Here is a 22,637-nt window from a genome sequence, read left to right as displayed (position 1 = left end):
TCTCACACGTCTGGACAGCATCCATACATTTGGACAATGGGAACTTGGTCTCAGGAGGGAGCCTGCAGACATCAACAATGGATGCAATTATGGGGAATAAACATGGGAATATATGCTGTGAAAAAGAAAGCTTTCCTCACAGCGCTGCTGTGACAAATAGCAGAACAGAAAGGAATTAATTCTGTTTCACCTAATTGCTCTCCATAAATCATCCCTTGGCAGCAAGCTCGAGTGGTCGACCAAAGGGCCAATTAAAGCACAGGGAGGCTGACTGGTGTTTGTACTCAGGGCTGTGTTTTGTGTTACAGGAACTGTAATTTGTTCCCAGGGCAGCATCTCTTGCCATTCCATGCATGGAGGAGTACCCAGGCCCGTCTGGCTCTGAACCCTGCCGTTATTTCTTCGGAGCATCCACGGTGCATGGACTGACATCCTCTCCAGGACAGCGTTTTGCTGTCTAATGTGAGATGTGATGTGGCAGGTAGATGCTGGGCAGCAGAAGAAGCACAACAAGAGACGAACAAGGTCATGAAACCCAGAACTCAGTGGCAAGTTTTGCATGTGTATTTGGTTTTAAAATCCGTTGTTACAACACACACAGAAATCCTTTAAGGCACAGTCTGTTAAAATCCTTCCCCCAGGTAAAATACCCTGTCACTTGCCTTGCCCTGAGCCGTCCCCACAAGATACTAGCACCCCGATCCTGGGGCCAGCCCCGGGCTACCCCTCAGCAGAGCAGCCCTGGCCCTTACACCTCAGCCCTGGTGTCCCTCGACAGCGACAGCACCTGGCTGCTGGGACAGCCCCACCATCCATCATGCCGGGCTTTTCGTGTGTTGGACAAAAAGGGCGAGCCTGCCGCGGTTGCAGAGGCTACACCCCGTCCTGCAGCTTGTGTTTCGCTCTGGTGGCTCCCCATACCTTGAAGTCAGCAGCCAGGGGTGGCAGGGAGAGGTGCCAAGCCCCACACAGGCCCGTCACCGCCGGGTGGGCACAGCAGCCCTGCCCCGGGGAGGACCTGGCACCACCTCACCACTCCCGGCCCAGCAGCTGGCGTGGCGAGCCGGCTGCCTTCCCTCCCTGTTTGCTTTCAGGGTGTTCATCGTGCTGCTCCCACACTGCTCGGAGCTGCTCCCGCTCCTCTCTCCCTCTACCCCCGTCCCGTTAAGCCTCAGCCCCCCGTGTTTCTCCCTGGTGGGAGCCATGCCCTACCTACTCCGGGACTCGAAGCCCAGGCCGCCACCGCTGCCGCGGGAGGCGCGTGCCACCCACAGCTCAGGGAAAGCCTACGAGGAGCTAAAGCAGGACTGCCTGCGCAGGGGCAGCCTCTTCGAGGACCCTGACTTCCCTGCCAGTGACGCCTCCCTCTTCTTCAGCGAAAAGCCACCCGTTCCCTTCCTCTGGAAGAGGCCTGGGGTGAGTACACGATGTCCTCATGCCCCACCATCTGGTGGGACTGCTCCCGTGTACGGCAGGGAAATCCAATAATTGTTTGGGGCGCTTTGCTGTTTGTTTGGGATCCTTGGCAAGGAGGAGGGTTGGAAGGTTTCACCCCACAGAGCTGCGTGTTGCTGGCTTGCAACTGGCAAGGGGGAGCGGAAGGGTAGGGACATTGTAATAGAAGCTAAAATCTGATAACTATTGAAAGTATTTCTGAAACATCCATTTTTAAAAACTATCCTGTAAAATCCTATGCCTTTCCCATATTCTCTTGTCCTTTCGAAGGCCTTTGGCTTAATCATTTTAAGATATTGTATGTAGATTTTCTTCTGTTCTGCCTTCTGTAGCTTATTGTGTAGCCACACTTTATGTGCATATGTTTACGTACATGCATAAAGAACTTCTAATCGGGCATCTCTCTTACATTATTGCCAAGCAAAAGCAATGTTAAGATGAAGATAAGAGGGCATGCAAGGAAGTAAGGGTAAAATACATTATTATGATATGACTGTTTAAAAAACAACTGCCATTAATGGAGGAAATTCATAATTTAGGTTAAACCTAAAAAATTCAAAACTTCAAACTTTCAGAGCATGAGACATACTTGCTTCAATCATGAAACACTGAGAGGTCATGAATACATGCCATGGTTACTGAGCCATTCAGCAGTAGCCAAGGGCTCGATGAGTATCTCTTAATGCATCTTGCGTAACAGACACTAATAACACAGGGATAGCCTGAAGCTTCGCCAGTCACATGCTCTCAGATCACAAAACCAACATCGCTCCTGGTTCCTTCTCCCCAGTTAGCTTTAACTAATAGCCAGAAAAATTGTGGCTACTTTTCATTTCTTTGTTAATGATTAACATTTATTCTCTTTTTCATCATGGTCTGAAAGCTTCAGAATCAGTAGAAAATGTCCCTTTGCCAATAGTGGGACCAAGAGAGAAAAAGAACAAAACGGGCTTAAAATGTGTTTACATTCTGGCTTCACTTAATCCACAACGAGAGACATTCAAATGCCTTAGTGTCCGATAGCTAACGTAGTGTCACTACAGAACATTATTAAAGCTATTACTCCTAGACAAGTTTCAGCTATGTAAAAGCAAGAGATGGCCCCAAAGGCAAGAGCAGACCCCCAGGCACTGCTGCCCATCTTGTCTGGCAGTGCCCCGAAGGCCAGGTGGGCTTTGGGGCTGCCCCCAGGAGCAGGCTGGAGGTTTGGGGTTGCTTTGCTCAAAGACGTAACTCCTATGTCCTTGTGTGTGGTAGTGAGGGAGATAGGAGTGTGGTCTGTCTGTTGTACTTACCAGTCTCATCTTCAGGATGTTTGTAAGCTGAAGCAGAAATACCTCTACTATGAATAAGCTACCTGAAACAGGCTATGCCTTTGCGCTCCAATGCCTGCCACAGAAAAAGATGATCTCCTGTGAGCAGCACAGCAAGAAATAAAGCTCAGGGGAAGCTTTAAGGATGCAAAAAGACAAAGTTTAAGCCCCTCAGCATTTAAGCTAAGTCAGTTTCATGTCTATTAGCTGTCAGTGTGTGTGTGTATTTATATATATATATTTGCATTTACGTTACAATTATGTTTACATTTATATACTTATATATATTTACAGCAGTAAATACAAGCACTGTAACACCATTTTGAGTTAACGTTTTGCAAGCAGGGTATGGGCCTGGGGCACGTGCCAGGTTCATTACCTCGGCTCAGCTGGCCAAGTGGTTGTGCCTTGACAGTGCGATCCCAGCAGCGCTGCCCCTGCGTTTAGGTATTGGTGTTCAGACTGCTTCTCGTGGTGGCTGAATTTTACTGCCTTCCTACCAGTGTTTTACACTGGCTCAGCTGAAGTGTAGCACAGTACATGCAGGTAATTGCAGGCCCAAATAATGTTAGTCCTCAGATTTACACCTTGTTACAGTTTATTCATTAGTAATGAGAGTAGAGAAGGTTTTCTCATTATTTTCACACGTATATATATATACCTGCAGGCACAAACTTTTGTACACAGAATAAACAAGACCCTCTAGCTAGCCCAGATCTGTACATCTACCACTGCAATTGGTGAGCTGCACTGATTTGCACCTGGTGAATGTCTAGATTTCTACAAAAATCTTAAGTGCTCTAAGATTCAGAAAGCTATATAGTTTTGTTTGCCAACCCCTTATCTTTACAAATGAAATCCTTGAAATTGCACCTTATCAAAAATTTAGAATAATTTGAAAAATAGATGACCCTTTTCTCATTCTATTTCCCCTTCCCTTCCCTTCCCTTCCCTTCCCTTCCCTGTCCTGTTAATTTATGTCTAAATTAAACTGTTGGGCTAGTATATGTCATTTATTTCTAGTAGCTCAGTATCTGAGAAAGCAAGAGACAAGTTGAAGAATGAAGAATTAAAAAAAAAAAAAAAGAACACAAATGTATTTTAACAATGCCAATTGAATCTGTGGTCTACAGGAGGAATTAAGAAGGAAATTCTCCTAATATGAACAGCCACTGGCAACCAGTATGACAGGAACTATATGCTGGAACCAGAAAGATAAATATAATCACAAAAATAAGGCCATCATAAACAGCCTCAGCCTCAGCTTTTCTTAGATCTCTAAGAGGGAGATCTTTTCTTAGACCTCCTTCTACCAATGTGTGCCAGAGTCCCAAAGGATGCAATTTGTTTCCCTTTGACTTGAAAGAAACATAGCTTCAAAGCAGCAGCAGGAGAGTTGCAGGCACCTTCTTTCATCTCCCTGAGAAATTCATCACCCTAATTCTAGGCAATACCCTTACGCAGGTGAATCTTTGAATATGCTGTATATGAATGCAAGATCTAGTCCTGGGTTTTGTCTTTTAGCATGCTGAAAGCACTGATACATGTTATTACACCATCCAGCCTGAAAATCCCTTTAAGTTTACTATTATTTTTGCAACATCCACTCATAAACTGTAGCTCTTGGTTTTCTTTTGTGTAGCAGAGAATGTGACACGGGTCCATTCAAAGTCCTTTAAATTCCTTTTTATTGATTTTTTTAAAAAATTGTGTTTGTTTTAAATGTGGGAGATTGAAAATATTTTCTCATCTGTCAGTTGTAGGGCTGTGTAATAGGCAACGAGCCATGAAACTCTCCCAGCACTCAGCAGCATTTGTGGCCATGTCGGTGGAGAGGCTTTTTATCTCAGCCCTCGCTAGCACGCAGAGTTTCTTGGTAACACTAAATGCTGTGAGAATCGTGTTCTCCAGGAGCAACAGCGCTAAAATAAGGCACGTTATTAAAGATCAGCTGCCTTATCAGCTGTTGTCGTGCTGGTGTTTGAAGGCAATGAGCTGTGCTCTTTATCGCTCACATCCCGTCACAGTCACACATGGCTGGGTGTGTTTAACAAGCAGGCGGGCCAGCTGACGAGGAGGTGCTGTTTGGTTTCCCCTCGCCAGGTGCGCTGGGGACATGGCACAGCCTGGCCACCACCTCCTCCCCGGCAAAGGCAAACAAAAAATACGCAAACCTGCTTCCTGCCTGAATATCTCCTCCGAGGGATTAGCTTCTCAAGAGAGTTGCTTTCCTCATCCGTGGCCGTGTGCCGTTTTCCTCTGCCATCCAGGTGATCATTTCTTCTTGTGTGCTGCCAAAACTGCTGCGCCACCAAAGTCACCAGGTCACAAAAGCTGCTGGGCTTCACCCCTGAGCTTTGGGGAGGGCAGAGCCTACAGCAACAGCAAAAAGCAGCTGACAGCAGCCCTCCCCTGTCCCCCCCTGCCTCCTACATATATATGTAGCGGGGAGGTGACTGATGTGACAAGCTGCAAGGCTTGCTGTGATGCTGGTCATCTCTGCTGGGGCGCAGCCACCTTGCAGGAAGATGATGGTTGCCATAAATTGGGCTGAAAAACCTCATCTGTCTAGCAGTAAAACACTGTCCCCCTCACCACCAATACCAGCCCACTGCCATCCGCAAACCCTCGGCAAAGCAGAGCATGGCCTGACAGGACAGAAAGTCAGGCTGCTACCTTAGGGGCATGGCTGGGCTTCGCTGGCTGAGATGAGAACTGCAGTACCAGTTCATCGGGGACACTGTCCTGGCCACAGCCTTGGCCAGCAGCAGATGCTCCAGGAGTAAGTGAGGGAAGCTGAACTGAATTGCCTGTGTCCTACCCTGACAGCCCAAAAAAATGCAGTGACAGGAACCAAAAGTAACTCTGTTTCCTTCTAGGCAAATGCAGGGGTTAAGTGACTGAGTGTGCTCTGCTATATTTCTTCCCTCTTTGTCTTTTTTTACAAGCTTCTGTTGATTACATAAAAGAATTTCATGCAATAGGGCCTGCAATAGCATATCGTGGCAGACTGAGAAGCTCAAGGAATATTCCCCCAGCAGTATATTAGATGCTCTCCTTCTCCTCCTCCTCCTCCTCCTCTTCTTCCCTTTTCTACTCAGTTCAATCAATTCAATTCAATCTACAGTTCATGGGAAAGGGAAGAAGGGAGGCAAAGTCCTGCCACATATATTGGTTTGCCACTGTGATTTTTCTGTCCAGCTGAGATACTTCAGAATTGCTTTTATGTCACCGTGATCACGCAGTCCCTCTAACCTCTGAGCACACACGGGTGGGTAATGTTGGCTCCTCCTAAAAACTGACTCTAAAACAAACAAGGCTGGAGTCTGCCTTTTTTGTTTCCTTGTCTGAGGAGGAAATAGGACATATAGTGTCTGGCAACCATGAGACTATGTATTATGTGCAAGTAAATACAAGGCCTAATACTGTGTTTGAAGGTAAATTGCCAATTTTAGGGTGTTGTTTTTTTTCAGCTGTTGGGAAAAAAAATAGCCAGGGTTGTAACTTAACTTTGAGATTCTGGACCAGGATGTGCTCTATTTTAATAATTGCCTATGGGTGAATAAAGAATGCCAGCCTTTCATTAGCAGCCAACTAATTAGGAAAAAATGAGGATAGCTGATTCTTTAATTGCTCTGCACTATAATTAATTACAAGGATTAATTACAAGCATTCCCCATCTAGTTCTTTGTGGTGGCTTACACTGCTGCATGAAAATATAGCTCGTGCACACACAGGGCTCACATCTGGGCTCAGAGTGACAGTGACATTTTCCTGGCATATTTTCAGTCATGTCTGTGTCTCACTCCCACTCTTCCAGGACATTGTCAAGGATCCCAAGTTTATCCTTGGAGGAGCTACGAGAACTGACATTTGCCAAGGGGATCTTGGTGAGTGATTCCCTCTGTGTGGATGCGTGCACCCTGCGCAGAGCAGCAGGAATATCCTCACACGTGAGGGGATGTTTCCCCTGAACCGATGAGAGCAGTGACGCTGGAGGCACCTCCCATGCTCACCTTGCCCACAGCCACCTCTTTGGTGGCACTCTCCCATCTGTGCCAGGGATCATCCTCGTGCAGAGGGATTCAAGGCCAGAGAAGGATCCCCATGCAAGGGTACTGTGACCCCAAGGGAGCTTTTCATCTACCAGCACCTCCAGACTGCCCTGGCTGGGCAGGGACACACTTCCTGGGGACACACAGGATCTCTTTTCAACGGGGGTGACAGCTAACTGTGACAACATCTCCCCTCACCCCCACACCATCTTCTTTTCCTCTCAATGGAGGAAAATGAGTTTTTTTCCCCATTCTCAATTCACAGGTGACTGCTGGCTATTAGCAGCCATAGCTTCTCTCACATTGAATGAAAAAACACTAGCAAGAGTGGTACCGCTGGATCAAAATTTTGGGCCAGATTATGCTGGAATATTTCACTTCCAGGTAAGATGAAAATCTGGCACAGCATGACCACAGTTCTGGGCAGCTGGTAATTGCATGTTGTGGTCTGGTTTGTGGTGGGGTTGTGGGTTACTCCAGAGGAAACATCCAAAAAAAAAGGGGGGGGGGGGAGGGATTGCTGAACTTAATCTGTTGTTTATGTTTTGAGGAACAATCTTGAGGGCTATGTCAGCCTCTCACATGCACACACATAGCCACGTCTGTTCTGTGAAGAGAAATATGGCTTTAGAGATCATTTCACATTTTCCACGCGAACTCCTCTTAGGATGTAAGGCCTTAAAGATGAAACAAGAGTTCGGCTGTGGTCTGTAATATGTGTGTCTTGAAGATGGTTTGAATCACCTGGTGACCACTTGTATGTGACTCACTGGTGACCACGTCAGTGCCATTATCCAGCTAAGGAGCTATGGTGCAGATTTACTCTTTTAGACTTTTTTTCAGACAGATTGACTTTCCTTCAGAGCAGTCTAGCATGGTACAGCGGGAAGGAATGGTTTACATACGAATTCTGAGCAAGCCTATCCTTGTCACTAGCTGACACTTAGAGGCACCGGGACACGAATCTCCTACACTCAGAAAATGTCATGCTGTCAACCAACTCATGCTCCATCTCTTCTAAATAGTTTTGGCAGCACAACGAGTGGCTGGATGTCGTGATTGATGATCGATTACCCACCTTCAAAGGCCGGTTGGTTTTCCTGCACTCAGCTGAACACAACGAATTTTGGAGTGCTTTACTAGAGAAAGCCTATGCCAAGTAAGTCTGGTGTACCACACTATACATATATGATTTACAGTTTGTACATATAATATACACAATTCAAGTGAACAGCTTCTATCTAGTGCTTTTTTTATTTTTTTTTTGCACATGCTGCTGCCCTGATCTAAAGAGCTTGTGAGCTTGTCCAGCTCCCATCACAGCATTAGATACAAACCTAGCTGTTAGCAACAGAGTTGGATAAAAGCCTGAATCCTACCATTTGTGTCCCCGCTGAGACCTCAGATGATAGTTCTGGCCAACTCTAGATTTTTAACTGATTTGGCAGGCAGCAAGCCACTGATATGGAAAGATATCCAGCCCTTGCCAACATGGTCACTGACACTAATAAAAGAAAAGCCCCAGGCTTTAAGAATATCGAGGAACGAATGAATTAAAAATGTAATTATCAAGGAAAGCAGAAGGATCCCAATATACATCATCTATCTCCTGAGTACATTCTGGGGCACGTCTCTTCAGTGCCCTTCTGTGATTTTATGCCCATGTGAGAAAGCTCTCAAGCATGGGTTTCTTCAAAGTTTTGAAAGCCTGTCTCACGGTTAGCATGTGTTTTCCAGGCTGAATGGCAGCTACGAGGCTCTGAAAGGAGGCAGCACAATAGAAGCCATGGAGGATTTCACTGGGGGAGTAGGAGAAATGTATGAGGTTAAAAAGGCTCCTGACAATTTCTATGAAATCCTAGAGAAAGCTCTGAAAAGATGCTCAATGGTGGGCTGCTCTATCGATGTAAGTAACAAATGGGGTCTGATTTTCTCAGCTTAGTTTTGTGGTTTCTGCATTAAAAAACTACTTTTTGAAGCATGGTTAAATCATTAACAATTAGATGGATATGCATTTAACTCTGCAAATAATAGCTGTGAACTGACAGATATGTAATATTGATGTAGTCCTTAGTACAGCCGTTGAAAACAAAAGATTCATCACATTTCAGCAGGTGATGGCCACTGGATTTAAGGCAATAATGATGCTAGTATGAGCACTTGGGGAGGGTGAACTTTAAATCCTGTCTTACTTGGTCCCTTGACAAACCAGCCATAGCTTTATGAGGACTTAAAGGCTCCACAGACTAAAAATTGATTTTCTTCATCTCTGGATTCTGTAACAACACCTGCTGGGTCTTGAGAGACTCAAGAAAGTTTTCAGGATCACTGTGTTAATTTGTAAATAGGGACTGGGGCTTAAAATGCATCAGATTTATCCCTCCAGGTACTGAAATCTCCCACTTTTACTGAGAAAACTTTGCTGACATGTAGCAGCTGTGTAGGTGCCTTTACACTGCTTTGCCAGCAGGCCTGACCCAGGGTAGGAGCAGCTGCCCATGTGTCCTTGGCTTTCTGGTGAAAAATCCTGAGCTGCTCAACAGCAAGAGCGAAAATCCTGTTGCTGTTCCCTGTCCACTGTGCTCAGTGGTAAAGGTGGTTCAGAAACAAGTGTGTGCCGGGTTTCTTCACCAGAATGAACAACTGGAGAAGAAAGTTTCAGATCAAATGAAAAATCCCACCAACACAAAATGAGAGCATATCAACACCTGACCCCACCTGAGTGCACCTTTTCTGTCCCTTACCTGAATCAAACTACATTTGAGTGGGAGTTTAGATCGATATCCTGGAACTGTGGATGGAGTTGATACAAAATCATAGGGACATAGAAGGGATCTGAGCCAGGAACCACCTTATTTTCCTTCTGACTGTACAATGCTCCAAAAGAGAAATCCCCACAGCTCTAGGGAGCTCCTTTTCAAAGGGCACCACTGCACCATCACTGCCTGCATGGAGCAGAAAGACAATTTCCCTATTCACATTTCCCTGCTCTGGTTAGCCACTGACCTCCCACATAATGGCTGGAAGGGACCAAGTTACACTACTTGCAATCCCGCTATGAAAAGAGGTATTCACATTTTTTTCCATATTACAGACCAGCAGCGCTGCCGAGTCAGAAGCCAAAACCCCCTTTGGCCTTATAAAGGGCCATGCTTACTCTGTGACGGGCATCGATGAGGTACGTCCCCTCTGGTTTGTGTCAGCAGCACAGGGCAAGGAGAGACCCCGGTCAAAAGACAAGGGACTGTCCCCCAGCTTTAGGCAATGGGAGGCATTACCCTGGGGGAGTTATTCAAATTCCCATCCATCTTTCCCTCCCACATCTTCTGTAGCAGTGCACTTTTAGCCCAGCTTAATGACACTCAGCATTTTCTCTTTTTCTTTCTTCCCCAGGTGAGCTATCGGGGCCAGAAAGTGCGGCTCATAAGGATAAGGAACCCCTGGGGACAGGTGGAGTGGAACGGCCCTTGGAGTGACAAGTGCGTGCACTGTGCCATACAGGCCATGCAAAAATCAAGCTGCTGCTCCACGTCTAGCTTTCTGCAGGCACAGTTATTTCACAAAAAAATAAATCAGGAGTTTGCATGTGCTTAATAGTATTACTGCCATACTAGCGTGTCACCCTCAATATTTTCAAGGCTGCTCAGTTAATGGAACATTGTCAAGGATGTCTAGCCCCCAAAATCCAGTATTAGCAAAAAACATACATTAATATAAATTGGATAAGTTCATTCTAAGACACTTCCAATAGTAAATATTATACGTTTGGAGTGATTTTCTCTTTATTTTTTTTTTGTAAACTAGTTCCTGTAGTACCTGTAACATAACATATATATTTAGTCCTACTACAAATAATCTATAAACCAATTTTGTACTACCCCCTCTATCTTATGAGTTTGTCATTGCATTTACTGTTCTGGGTTTCTAAACATATTAGGAATAGGCAAGAACTTTGCAGGTTGTATTATAGATATGTATGACAGTTAGATGACACCCTCTCTATGTGGTACCTGCTAAAGTTATGGAAGGACACAGAAACACAATAGGATTGGTCTGAAAACCAGTCTGCTTTTACTACTAGGTTAAATGAAGTATAAATACTACAAAATAAAAAATATATATACATTAAAAAATAACAATACATTCCCCCCTCCCACCCCAAACATACACTTTTTGATACATTTTTACACACATAAATTGCTTCCTTTTTGTTCCTTCTCCTGAGTTTTTTCTTTTTCACACAGATGTAGAGGAGAAGAACCATAACCTGGCTGGGCCTTTAAAATTGCTGAGACACATAGTCATCCCTAGCCCTCCTTTAAATGTAAATAAATGAAATATTTTCACATCAGCTCAAATCCTTTGTTATGTTTATGATTATATCTCTCAAAAAAAAAAAAGAAAAAAAAGAGAGGTTAAGATCAGGACAGGCATCTGGCAGTTCAGGTTGTTTATTGAAAATGCTGTTTCTGCAAAGTGGAGCTCTGACTCTGCACTTGGGAGGTTTTCTGGAGCTCTGGTTGCCAGTACAAAGCTCTCCTAAAGCAGAGGGGCTCCCAGGTGACTACAGGAATCTGTAATAACATTTTGCAATGGTTGCTGGAATTGAAAACCTAACACAAAATGCCCTGTGTATCCTATCAAATTGGAAATGCAGTAGGGCATTTCCATTTTTTTCCAAAAAGTCTTAGTGTTTTTTTTGTTTGGTTTTGACCTGCTACAGCTGGATCTGTAGAGGTGAATAAAAAAGAGGCAAAGATTATATCTGCAATCCCAGTTTCTCCAGCAATTCTCTCTGTACAGGGAAAAGAGCCTATTCTGTTCCCACTGAGTCAAGTTTGTAGAAACATCTGTCCCTAAATTACTGAGAAACCTAAAAGAGGAGATGGTGCTACAGATGGCAAACAGATTTAAGGAGGAGTGTGACTTACAAAAATCTTGTGGTTTAATGATAACCATATTTTACTCAATCCCACCACCCGACAACAGTCCCAGTGCTGAGCGCAGGGAATAACTCAGGCAGGACGCTCCTGAGGCAGCTTTAGGATCTTTGTCCCAGTCCTGCTTCCAGATACATTAGCTGGGTCTCTGCCGCCATGTGGAGTGGCAGCAGGGTTCGTGAAACCTCTTAAGGCCATTTGTGTTTATGTGTGCTGCTCAAATAAAACACTGCTGGATGAAGAGCAGCCTACTGATGTGTCCAGGCGGTTGTTCTGAGCCAGGGAAAATTAAATGCCATAGACCCATAGTAAAGCTTGGCTTTGTTTTCTTGCAGCTCTCTGGAGTGGCGTTTGGTCAGCCCATCAGAGCAGAAACGCTTGTCTCAGACAGCACTGGATGATGGAGAGTTCTGGTAAGCCATGGGGTTTTAGAGCATGACTCCAGTCAGAAATCGAGGTGCTGGTGGCCAAAATGGGTGACAAGGAAGAAATTTCTGAGTGAGCTAATGCTCAGTTTCCTCCTAGGAGGAAGCAGGTTCTGCATGTTTTGTGTGTGTACATGTGTATTTTAATAACAAAAAGTCTTTTGAAGGTCAGTTTAGTTAATGGCATTAGCATATTTCAAATACTGTGTGTCACCCGTGGTTGTAACAGCCTTTAAATCCTTACCAGGAACATACGCACGCTACAGAAAGGAGCATTGTACTGCACTGTAGCGCCTATGAAATGCCTTCAGGGTTGATGTTAGTCATACACTGGTAGGGAAGGAGCTCTTAGAAGCATTGCTACTTGTTACAGAAAGTACAAGAACACCAGGATATGTGTGAAATGATGGAAAGATTTAAGAAAAGATGAAAAAAAAGAAGTGGTAGCAATTGCTTTCAAGTGTGAAGTGCTGTTCATGCCAAATTCACTATCTCAGACAGAGCAGATGGCTGACTTGCACATGATTCCCTCACCCCACCCTGTATCAACCACGCTGTGCACTACTGACAGTGTGTCTGGTCGTATTTTCCAGGGACAGATGCTTATCTCTTTTACACAGAGGCAAATCTAGAGAGGTATTCAGCAGGACTATTCCAGATCTTTCCCACAAGTTAAACCAAAGTTCACCCTTTGGTCTGGAAAGAGATTTAATGCAGGCAATGTGGAGCATTACGTCACATAAAATGGTTTATCCCTTATAGCTCTGGAAGGAAGTAGGTCCAGTGACTGATCCATTACTTGAGCAGTTTTACACAGTATATTTTTAGTTATTTTGCTACTGATATTGAAAATGCAGTAGGGCACTTCCATCTTTTTCAAAAAGTTTGAGTGGGTTTTTGTTTGGTTTTGAACTTTTTGTTTTTTAGAGATGAACAAAAAAGGGGCAAAGACTTTACCTGCAACTCCAGTTCCTCCAGAACATCTCTCTGTACAGGGTACGGCTTAAAGCCTGACTGTGTACTGGAGGTGCGGGTGTGTAGATAGGCATCAAATGAGCAACAAAATTCATCAGAAAGTTATCTGTCCAACAGAGCTAAGCTCATAGTTAAATAAGTCCTCAGAAGGTCAGTAAAAATGAAGAAATTTGAGCACACCCAAGCAAATGTTGGCCTTCTTCATACAGCATCTCAGACATTGAGAGCAGAAACAAAAGCCACCAGGACTGAAACTTTCCCTGAAGGGGTTAAGCAGACAAAATTCATATGCAGAAGATAAGAAATGCTTCCAAAACCAGTCAGGCAAGTCTGATACCAAGCTAACCCCTCCACCCAGTCCATCAGACTTATTTGTCCTAATGTCTTTTGACTTGTGTGTATTTCTCTCAGGAGTGTCTGCCCCTTGGCCCCTTCTAAGCTCCTTCTAAGACACAAGACACACCTTGGTGGTTTCCCCATCAGGCTGCATGGACAGACTTTGCATGAGCAGTGAATGTGGTGTACCCCTAAAGACCTCAAGGTGGTCAGATGAGGAATGAGATGAACAGAGCTGCTTCTCTCCAGCTTTCAGTTTGCTCCTACTGCTGATGCAGTTTACCTGAGGAGATGGAGAATGAGCTACATTCCTCCTTCTGCAGCAGGGGACTTCCATCTAGTCTGTTCAGCACTCCTGGTGGTGACTTTGCTTGCCTCCCTAGAAAGCTGGGGTGATCTTTGTAAGGTGTTTTGAAACCTGCTGCTAGAAACAGTGAGTAGCAAAGTAATTAGGTCTTCAAGAGTTCAAAACGTGTTCTCCATGACACACATTTTATCTTTGTGCTTAGCATATAACATCAGGTACAGCGGGGCTCTTCTTGTTGATGACAACCAGTTTGTACTGATTAGAAGTTTGTACTGAAGTAGACCTAATGGCAGGTTTCACCCTCAGCAAGCTCAATAAGTATTCTCTTTGTACATCATTTCTTAAGATGTCTGCAAGGTGACAGGGAGACCAAGAGACCTACTGTGCACTCATGAACAATTTCTGTAACTGTGCTACAAGTTTGGGACCTGGTTTATTCCATGTGCTGACTGCATACAACACTATGGTCATTTCTCCTGCACAGGCTCACTTCTGTTAATTGAAACAGAAGAAGCAGAAGAGGAATTACACCTGTTTATTCTCATGTATTGTGTTTGGTTTCATCCTAGGTAGAACAGGAAGGTTAGGAGGAAAGGTAGTGTAGGGAGGGAAATTTGACCAAAAGCTATGGGACATTTAAAGCAGGGTAAGTATCATATCATCAGAGTGGCTTCACTTAGTGCCAAAAGGCAGCAAGGCTGTGGTGGAATACATGGGGTGGGAAAAGTGGTCTGATGAGACCTTTTGTCCCCTCCGTTCTTTGGATTTGGGAGGACAGAAAATCTTCATGGTAACACGCTCAGGGCCTGCTGACCTCATTATCTATCCTGAACATATTTTAGCTGTGTTTTAGCAGTTGAGATCTGTCTTGTCAGGGCAGATGAAACGGTGCTTCTACCAGCTAGGAAGGAGGCATCCTGCTGTTGACTAAGAAATCAGCTTCTCACTCACCCTAGTCTCTTCTCCGCTAAAATCGGAGGGTCAGAGTCTTCTCTTGCCTTCACCAGTGCAAATTCAGGACAGCTGCGCAAAAGTCAAAGCAGGTGTTTTATCTCTTAGGTTCCAAATCTGATCCATAAAGTGCAATTACTTCATCTGCTTTGCAGCATGCTTCCAAAGAGCCCAAAATTGCATGGTGTGGCCAGGAAGCTGAAGCACTCAAGAGACAGAGATTTTGCTATACTGCCCCTGCTACAGTGTACTGAGCATCGCAGTGAGAATTAGCACTGTTTACGACATGCAAGGCTAGCATTAGATGAGAACAGCTGACAATAAAGAGGACAAATCCCAGGAAAACAACTCCTGCTGTTTCTTCCCACCCTAAAAAGAAGTTGTAGAATGTCCCAGAGTAGGTGTAAATCAATGCTACCACAGACACCTATTCCTTATACACCATAAAAATTGAACTAGCTTTGTCCAGTGAGCTGCACTAAGGGCTAGCTGGGTCTTATCTTCCTCTGCCACAGATACTCATGTGGTCTTGGAGAGCTTCTAATTTCTTGCTACTCCATTTTGCTGTTATGCACCAGTCACCAGAGAAAAAAGATAGCTACAGAAGTTCATGTCAGGGAGGAGCAGTTTCTCTGCTCTGTTCCCATAGCCCATGGCTGCATACCATGCCCAGCTGGGTGCCTGGTTCCAGCTGTCCCTTTTCCTGGCTGTTTGCTCAGTCCTGAATACCAGACTCCTCAGCCAGCAGGTCTGTCAGTATCTCTTTGCCAGTTTACTTGCTAGCTTAAAATCACATGGCTTATCTGCTTCTCAGCATGCTGAGTAGGCTAGGTTCAACCAGCCCAGCATAGAAACTCAGAAATAACTGTTTTTTGGCATTTGCTTCCTCCTTCCCATGGACATGTATATGTATCTGCCTTGGGTTTAAAATAATTATACTGCAATCTATGTGACACAGTAGCAGTAAGCAGTGTCTATCACCATCAAGGGCTGGTTGGAGCCATTACTTAAGCCCAAACGTACCTTTTGTCCCTCTGTTTGGCATACGTTTTTGCTAGGACAAGGTCCCATGCTCCTGTAATTGAGAGAAGGGTGAACAACTTGAGTCTAGGCACCTTACCAGAAGGCCAAACGTGACTTTAGCTGCATTGTGGACAGGCTAGTCGTACCATGGCCTGACTAATCCATTGCCATGTGTCCCTTGTAGTGCCGTCCTGTGGCTGGTGTTGAACACACAGATGATTTGTAGGCAGACTTGGCTCCTGTATGGATGCGAGCCATGCAGGATCCTGGATCTTTTGGTTGTGTCTCCATCAATATGGATGTAGCTCTTAGGACTAGGATATAGTAGCCTGGGGGAAGGGGATGGTCAAGTATCTTTTTCCACAGTAGGTTTTTTTCCAGTGTCACTTCATCGTGTCCTACACTCAACTGTACCTTAATAAAATCAGTGGAGTTATAGTAAAAAGAAAGGTGTAAGAGATGTCAAAATCAGACTGAGACAGTAGGGTTGCTTGTGTTTCACACCACAAAGAATGAAAGCTAGCTTCTCCCCCCGTGTACGTCATCATATCTCCACAGTCACTGAAACCACTTAGATCCACATAGGGTGGTCTGGCCCTGTGACCGTGGAGAAGAAGAAGTTGTGCTGGGCGTCCTTCACTAATGTTAATAATTGCGTGTTCCTTTGCACATCTTTCATACAGGATGAAATTTGAAGACTTCAAAGTGCATTTTGATAAAGTTGAAATCTGCAACCTGACTCCAGATGCCCTGGAAGACAGCACTGCCCACAAGTGGGAGGTGACCATCCATGAGGGGAGCTGGGTCCGGGGCTCTACTGCAGGAGGATGCAGAAACTTTCTAGGTAAGTAGATGCAGCTTTGAAAATGAGAAGCAGGCACAGAAGTCCTTACCCACCCTCAGGCACCTCTCCAATTACCCCATAGCCAGGATTGTGGACGCAGGTCAGGCCAGCTGAGCCTCAGCTAGTAGGAACCAGCCAAAGGTACAAATACAGTCCAACTTGAGGCTTTGGGGTAAGAAGAACTGCTTTCTTTTCTCACAAGTCTGTTGGATCTGATTTGTCTCTCACTTACATTTGCATGAGCAGGACTGGCTCCAAATAAACCACTTAAAATGCAGCAGTAAGTGTAAAATGAGACAAAAATCCAACTCAGACAGCATGTTTATGTGGCTCTGAAGTAGCATCAAGGATCTGAATTGTGTTACTCCATATTGGCACCAGCACTATGGAATCATTGTAACTATGTATTTTGAACAAAATTCCATCTGACAGCTTTATTAAAACCATGGTAACTTAATAAAATATCAGGCCCAAAATCTTTTCTACACCTAACTCCATGAAGAACTTTGGGATTCAGCTAATTTTCTGCAGAGCTGAGTGGAAAGAAGCATGACAACTAATGGAAAAAATAAATTTGAGCAAAACCTCAGCTTAATTGTCCTTTTTGTCTACTTTTTTTTTAGTAGTAGTGGTGGTGGTATTATTCTGATGTAAGAAATGCTCTGGTGTTCTTTACATTGGCAGACACTTTCTGGACAAATCCACAAATCAAGATGCATTTGACAGAGACAGATGATGGGCAAGATGACTGCACATTCATTGCAGCGCTGATGCAAAAGGATCGCCGCAAACTCAGGAAGTTTGGTGCTGAAATGCTAAGTATCGGTTACTCTATTTATGAGGTACTCTATTGCTCTTACAACGCATGCAGTAGCCACCCCATCAATATTGCCATCTTTCTCTGGATGTGTAATACTGCCAGTCATCAGATATTTTTAGGGCCCCTGCTCTTGAAATGATTTTCTCAGTTACATCAAGCCCCATGGAGAATTTTGACTTGGTTAGGATAGACTCCTTTCATAGGAGGATTTAGGCGTCCCACGGGTAACAAGGATAAACTCCTCAGCCCCATGACTGTGTCGTCCCCTGCCTGGCTCCCAAAGAGGGAATGTTGCTTCTTATGAGTCTCGTGGGGCTCATCACACACAGTGGTTCCTGTCCCTGTGTGAGGTTGGAATCGGAAAATCTTTTGAGGCGCTTTCTCCATGCAGAAGATGACTGTGAGGTCTCATCACTCTGTGACACCCCAACTATGATTGTGATATTTAATAGCAGAGAATGTTTAATCAGGAAGAAATTGTCCTAGTGTCCTCTTAGACTGTCTTCAAGGTGGGAGAGAACCGCTGATAACAGGTCCTTGCCATAAAGCAGGAGCTAGGTTTCTGCGAGTGCTTGGGTGAGGTGTGACAGTCAGCATTGCAGTTGGAGGTCAGGCTTGTGACAGACAGAGTTTGGGTCCGTGACTGGGAAGAGGGCAGGAGTAGCCCTCAGTACACCATAGCCAGTGCAATGTTGCCTTCGATCCCCTCTAGAGCCCCGGTGGAGATGGACACCTGAACAAAGACTTCTTCAGGTACCACGCCTCCAAGGCCAGGAGCAAAACCTACATCAATTTAAGGGAAGTATCCAACAGATTCAAGCTGCCACCAGGTGACTACATCCTTGTTCCAACCACATTCGAACCACACCAGGAGGCAGACTTCTGCCTGAGGATCTTCTCGGAGAAGAAGGCCATCACTGAGTAAGTCAGCAGCAAGCACTGGAGCCTCTGGTGTGCTCTCCTGTACACGGGGCTGCCAAATCCTGGAAAGGGTCTGGCTGCCAACTGTCCAGCCCTACAGCAGAGCCTTGGTGTGGGAAGCTCCTGTTTTTTTCCCTCTCCAGAATTTTTGTGCGCTTAGTAAGGAGAAAAAGGAAAGGTCTGAAAATGAGCTTTTGGTTTGCAGTGTGCCCTCCTGTGTGAGGCTGAGTTGGGTGAAGGCTCGTTTGCCCTGCTCCCTTCAAAGTGTGTGGAAAAAATCTGTCTGCAGATGCATTTGCCCATTTTTGCTAAATCTGGCTTTTTTGGAGAGGAGTTTAGGAGGTAGAGAAATAGGGCCCTGGTGAATCCACTGGAAGCTTACAGGGAAGAATTGCTAGCTGCCTGCTACGCAGCTAGTTCAGTAATCTGCGAGTACAACAGTGCTTCCGTATAAAGTCTGTCCACTTGACAATTTTGTATTAAAAATTGAGGAAGAAGTGTGCATAATTAATACGGAATGAGATTAATCCTTTAGCAGACAGCACACAGAGGGACTGTGCCCTCACAGAGTCCTGCTTAAAGTATGTTTTAATGGCTTATGCCAATATTTAAATAAAGCAAAAATCCATTTGATTAATTTTACCTATATGTAACCAGTTCAGTAAAAATTGCAGTTTTATCTTTCACCTCTGGAAAATGTTAATGAGCAACTTGGTGCCCTTTCCACACCAAGCAGATATTGAACATCTTCAGATACTGAATGTGGTTTTGTTTTCTCCAGGGATCTAGATGAAAACGTTGCCATTGATCTCCCTGAGGTAAGTCTACAGAGTTAAAATAGCAAGAGGAGAGCTCAGCAGAAGCCAGCACACACTGCTTTTACTGTCTTTGGCTAAAACATGTTCATTTCACAGGAATGCTCCACAATTGCCAGCTTTGTGTGAGTGACTGAAACATTCAGTTCTGCTGAATATGGTAAAAGAGCTGTAACAATCAAAATCACAATCGTTATGCTTCTGCAGCTGCTTCAAGGCAGTCAGAGTCAGACAGCACCAGAAGCTGGTCTCAGCCACCACAGGTGCACTGAAAGTACCCCACTTAGCACTGGGGAGGCAGATGGCCTTTCGTAGCTATTAAAATTCTATTTATTGTTAAAAAATAAGGAGCAAGAGTATTTCCACAGGCCTGATTTTTTATTTTTAAATGCAAACCTAGCAATATCCTCAGGGCTTGATAAGTGTGTGCCTAGTGAAATGATTAAATTCTTTTTGTGCCCGGATGACCTGGCCTGCCTGCTGAGTGCTAATTGCAGCTGAATCTGAGTCAGCTCCCATTTAAATGTATCCCTGCACATAATCTGTTGATTGTAGTATGAATTCCCATGGAAACAAGCTAAATCATAATCCCATGTGTCCTTCTTTATTAAAATCCTCCTCCAGGGACCAGCAAGCAACTGAACATCTCCATTTCTAGGATCTCAGGGCCATGTTCAGAGTCAAAGTAAATCTGTACAGTGTCATTAAGGGACCACATCTGAACGTGACTAGTAGAAAGTGAGGAACATGGATATGGTTGAAAAATAAGTGTAAATGGCCAAGCAGTGTCACCAGGGTGACAGTACACTAAATGTCACCTGTATTATATCTTCTGTTGGTAGAGAAAACAAAGCTTAATTCTTTGCATCCTGTGCTGTGCTGCTAGTTGACTTCTTTTCCCCGGTTTTCTGGCACCAGAACTGCTCTCTGTTTGCATGGTCACCCCAGCTATAGCAATGGCCCTACATGGTGGCATCTCTCATCAGTGTAGACTGAGGCCTGGGCTCTACACCCCTGCAACAGCACTGAGCTCAGCTGGCTCAAAGTGCTTCCAGGCATGGGATGACTCTGTGGAAAGCACGGAATCACAGCCACTTCCAGCTGCTGCCATCAAGAGAGGCCAGAGGTCCCTGGATGATGCCTCTGGGAAGAGCTTCATTGGGCTGGGTTGTTCAAGGACTGTGGAAGCGGAGTGGTTCAGGGGTGGGGTGAGAGGAGAGGCATTTTCCAGGATAGGTGCTCTTGGTTTTGAGATAGCCAAAGCAATGCTACATTGTGCGATTCCCCAGGCAAAGGAAGTGAGGGGTGAGAATCCCCTCAGGAAGTTGGGTGCCTGTGAGGCCTGAGGTCTGCAATCAAAGCATAACAATGTTCAGGAGCATATACACTTATTGTAAGATATACTGTGCTCCCCTAATGCAAAGAGGAGCTGTGTGCAGGAGAAACATCATGTTTTACAATTCTTATAAACGTCTTCCTCTGGTTGATGTTGCAGCCTCCAAACCCAACCCCAAGTCCACAGGCAACTGAAGAAACTGAAGAAGAAAAGCAGTTCCGGGCACTGTTTGAGCAGATCTCAGGAGAGGTGAGTGCAAAACCCTCATGGGTCATAACAACACATAGAAAGTAGGAGAGAATTCTGCTCCTACTCAGGGCCAGGTGGGGCAAAAATGCTGTATTTTGGGGGGCAGTATGCTTAGTTATAGTGTGTTGTTTAGGCAAGAGATGTCACCACAGAAAAGGGCACAGTCCCAACCGAGCAAACCAGAGGACCAAAGCTAGAATTCAAGCCTGAGGGAGCTGACCTAGTTCTGTGTCCAGCTGGATTTATATTTTTCTTTAAATCAAAGATTCCATCTTGAGATTGCTTTCAGACAGCCTTAGGCACAGCAACACTCCAATATTTTGCTAGCTGTTTGGTTTTTAGCCTTTTCTGGGTTTTGTATGATTCTCTTTTCCTGAGATGCAGCAAAGTACAGATGGGTGATGTTTGTGTTTTCTGAGGTTTTTGGTATGTCTGATTCCAGAAACACTCAAGTAACAGATGCTGCTGCCTTCTTTTTTTTTTTTTTAATTTAGGACATGGAGGTATCCGCAGAAGAACTTGAATATGTTCTGAATGCAGTATTAAAAAACAGTAAGTGCTGATAACCTCTGTACTGTTTCAGTGGCATGCAGCAAAGGGCTGTAAAGAACTTTATAAAAGCTGCCGTTAAGCTCACTTATGAATGTGAAAATAAAGGCTGTGTTACAAATATTGCCTGGTGGCCTCCAGCCAGCCAGGGCAGAGCTGGGTAGACATATTGTCCATGATCTAACCTCAAGTGTGTCCTGCCTCCAGCATGATCCATGTCGGTTTAGTGAAGCCAGTTCTACATTGCACTACTGCTCTGCTCTGGAGAGACAGGGAGTGGTACTAATAAGACCTGGATGTGGCTCATGGCTCTGCTCATCACAGGTCCTCCCACAATGAGGTCTAAGAGCCAGCTGTCTATGCTTATGAAGTCCTATTTTCTGCTATGGATTTGCAAAAGGCAGATTTGCCCAATTACTTCTGTCTTATTGTTGTCCTCTTTCAGAAAAGGACATCAAATTCAAGAAGTTAAGTCTCATTTCATGCCGAAACATCATTTCTCTTATGGATGTATCCTTTCAAATAAGTACTTGTGAAGCTAAACTAATACTAAATATAATTGTTCATAGCAGGACGACATGTATATTGGAGACGGGTGTGGTGATGTCACGGAAGAACACTGTCCACAGGAAAAAAAATATGTGAAAGTTGTATCCCTATATTTACTTCAGAAATTTAGTGTTAGAAGCTTCAAGACAGACCTTTTTCTACTGCAGACTTCAGAGGGGGATGTTTTAATCTAAGCACTTGTAAAAGTAAATCTCAAATTATTTACATATAGGACAGTGCATTTCTCAAGCTGTGGTTTATTTGAAAAAGATCTGGAAGAGAGAACCCAAAACTGTTGTCTCAAGAGTAGACTTCACCAGAGAGAGATGTGCATTCAAGTTTTGGGTCAGAAAATTAAGAATGAACAGGTTGGTGAAAATTACTGGTATCAAAGCTGTGGGTTTTTTTACAGCCAGACAAAAAGCTGGAAAATCTGGTCTTTCATCTAGATCCTGGAACTCCAGGAAGCAGACATGTGGGTGAGATTTGTCTGTCCAAATTTAGGCATTTGTGGTGTAGATGTCTACATCTAGGCTAGCTTTCTAGACTTCCTTTGTAGATAATGAAAAGAATGGTGTAATTATGCTTGTTCTGGATGTGCCTAACTGTGAGAGAAGCTAAATGATGGCACAGACATGAGGTGAGTACCACACAATGAGTACCACAGCCCTGGTACTTCTCCACCAAGTTCATCCTTTGCAGTGTTCTGGTGTTGAATTTAGTATGGCTTCTCTTCAGGTAGCGCTGGTTTTGGCAGTATGCTTTTCTGATAGC

General features: G+C 44.6%; 1 protein-coding gene across 1 annotated transcript in view; it reads left to right on the top strand.

Annotated features, from left to right (window-relative positions):
• The first annotated feature begins 711 nt into the window (after nucleotides 1–711).
• CAPN9 (calpain 9) overlaps nucleotides 712–22,637 on the top strand; it is a 28,154-nt gene continuing 6,228 nt past the window's right edge. The window contains exons 1-15 of the mRNA XM_083831384.1: nucleotides 712–1,416; nucleotides 6,589–6,658; nucleotides 7,089–7,207; nucleotides 7,849–7,982; nucleotides 8,561–8,729; nucleotides 9,918–10,001; nucleotides 10,217–10,302; nucleotides 12,099–12,176; nucleotides 16,464–16,624; nucleotides 17,309–17,466; nucleotides 18,157–18,365; nucleotides 19,147–19,183; nucleotides 20,676–20,765; nucleotides 21,260–21,317; nucleotides 21,760–21,824. Of these exons, the coding sequence (XP_083687510.1) occupies nucleotides 1,204–1,416; nucleotides 6,589–6,658; nucleotides 7,089–7,207; nucleotides 7,849–7,982; nucleotides 8,561–8,729; nucleotides 9,918–10,001; nucleotides 10,217–10,302; nucleotides 12,099–12,176; nucleotides 16,464–16,624; nucleotides 17,309–17,466; nucleotides 18,157–18,365; nucleotides 19,147–19,183; nucleotides 20,676–20,765; nucleotides 21,260–21,317; nucleotides 21,760–21,824 (1,731 nt within the window). The 5' untranslated portion in view covers nucleotides 712–1,203. The remainder of the gene's footprint in view (nucleotides 1,417–6,588; nucleotides 6,659–7,088; nucleotides 7,208–7,848; nucleotides 7,983–8,560; nucleotides 8,730–9,917; nucleotides 10,002–10,216; nucleotides 10,303–12,098; nucleotides 12,177–16,463; nucleotides 16,625–17,308; nucleotides 17,467–18,156; nucleotides 18,366–19,146; nucleotides 19,184–20,675; nucleotides 20,766–21,259; nucleotides 21,318–21,759; nucleotides 21,825–22,637) is intronic.

The sequence above is a fragment of the Anser anser genome (assembly GCF_964211835.1).
Source record: "Anser anser genome assembly, chromosome: 3".
NCBI classification, from domain to species: domain Eukaryota; kingdom Metazoa; phylum Chordata; class Aves; order Anseriformes; family Anatidae; genus Anser; species Anser anser.
Note: the sequence above shows the minus strand (reverse complement) of the source record. Positions and strands in the feature narration are given on the sequence as shown.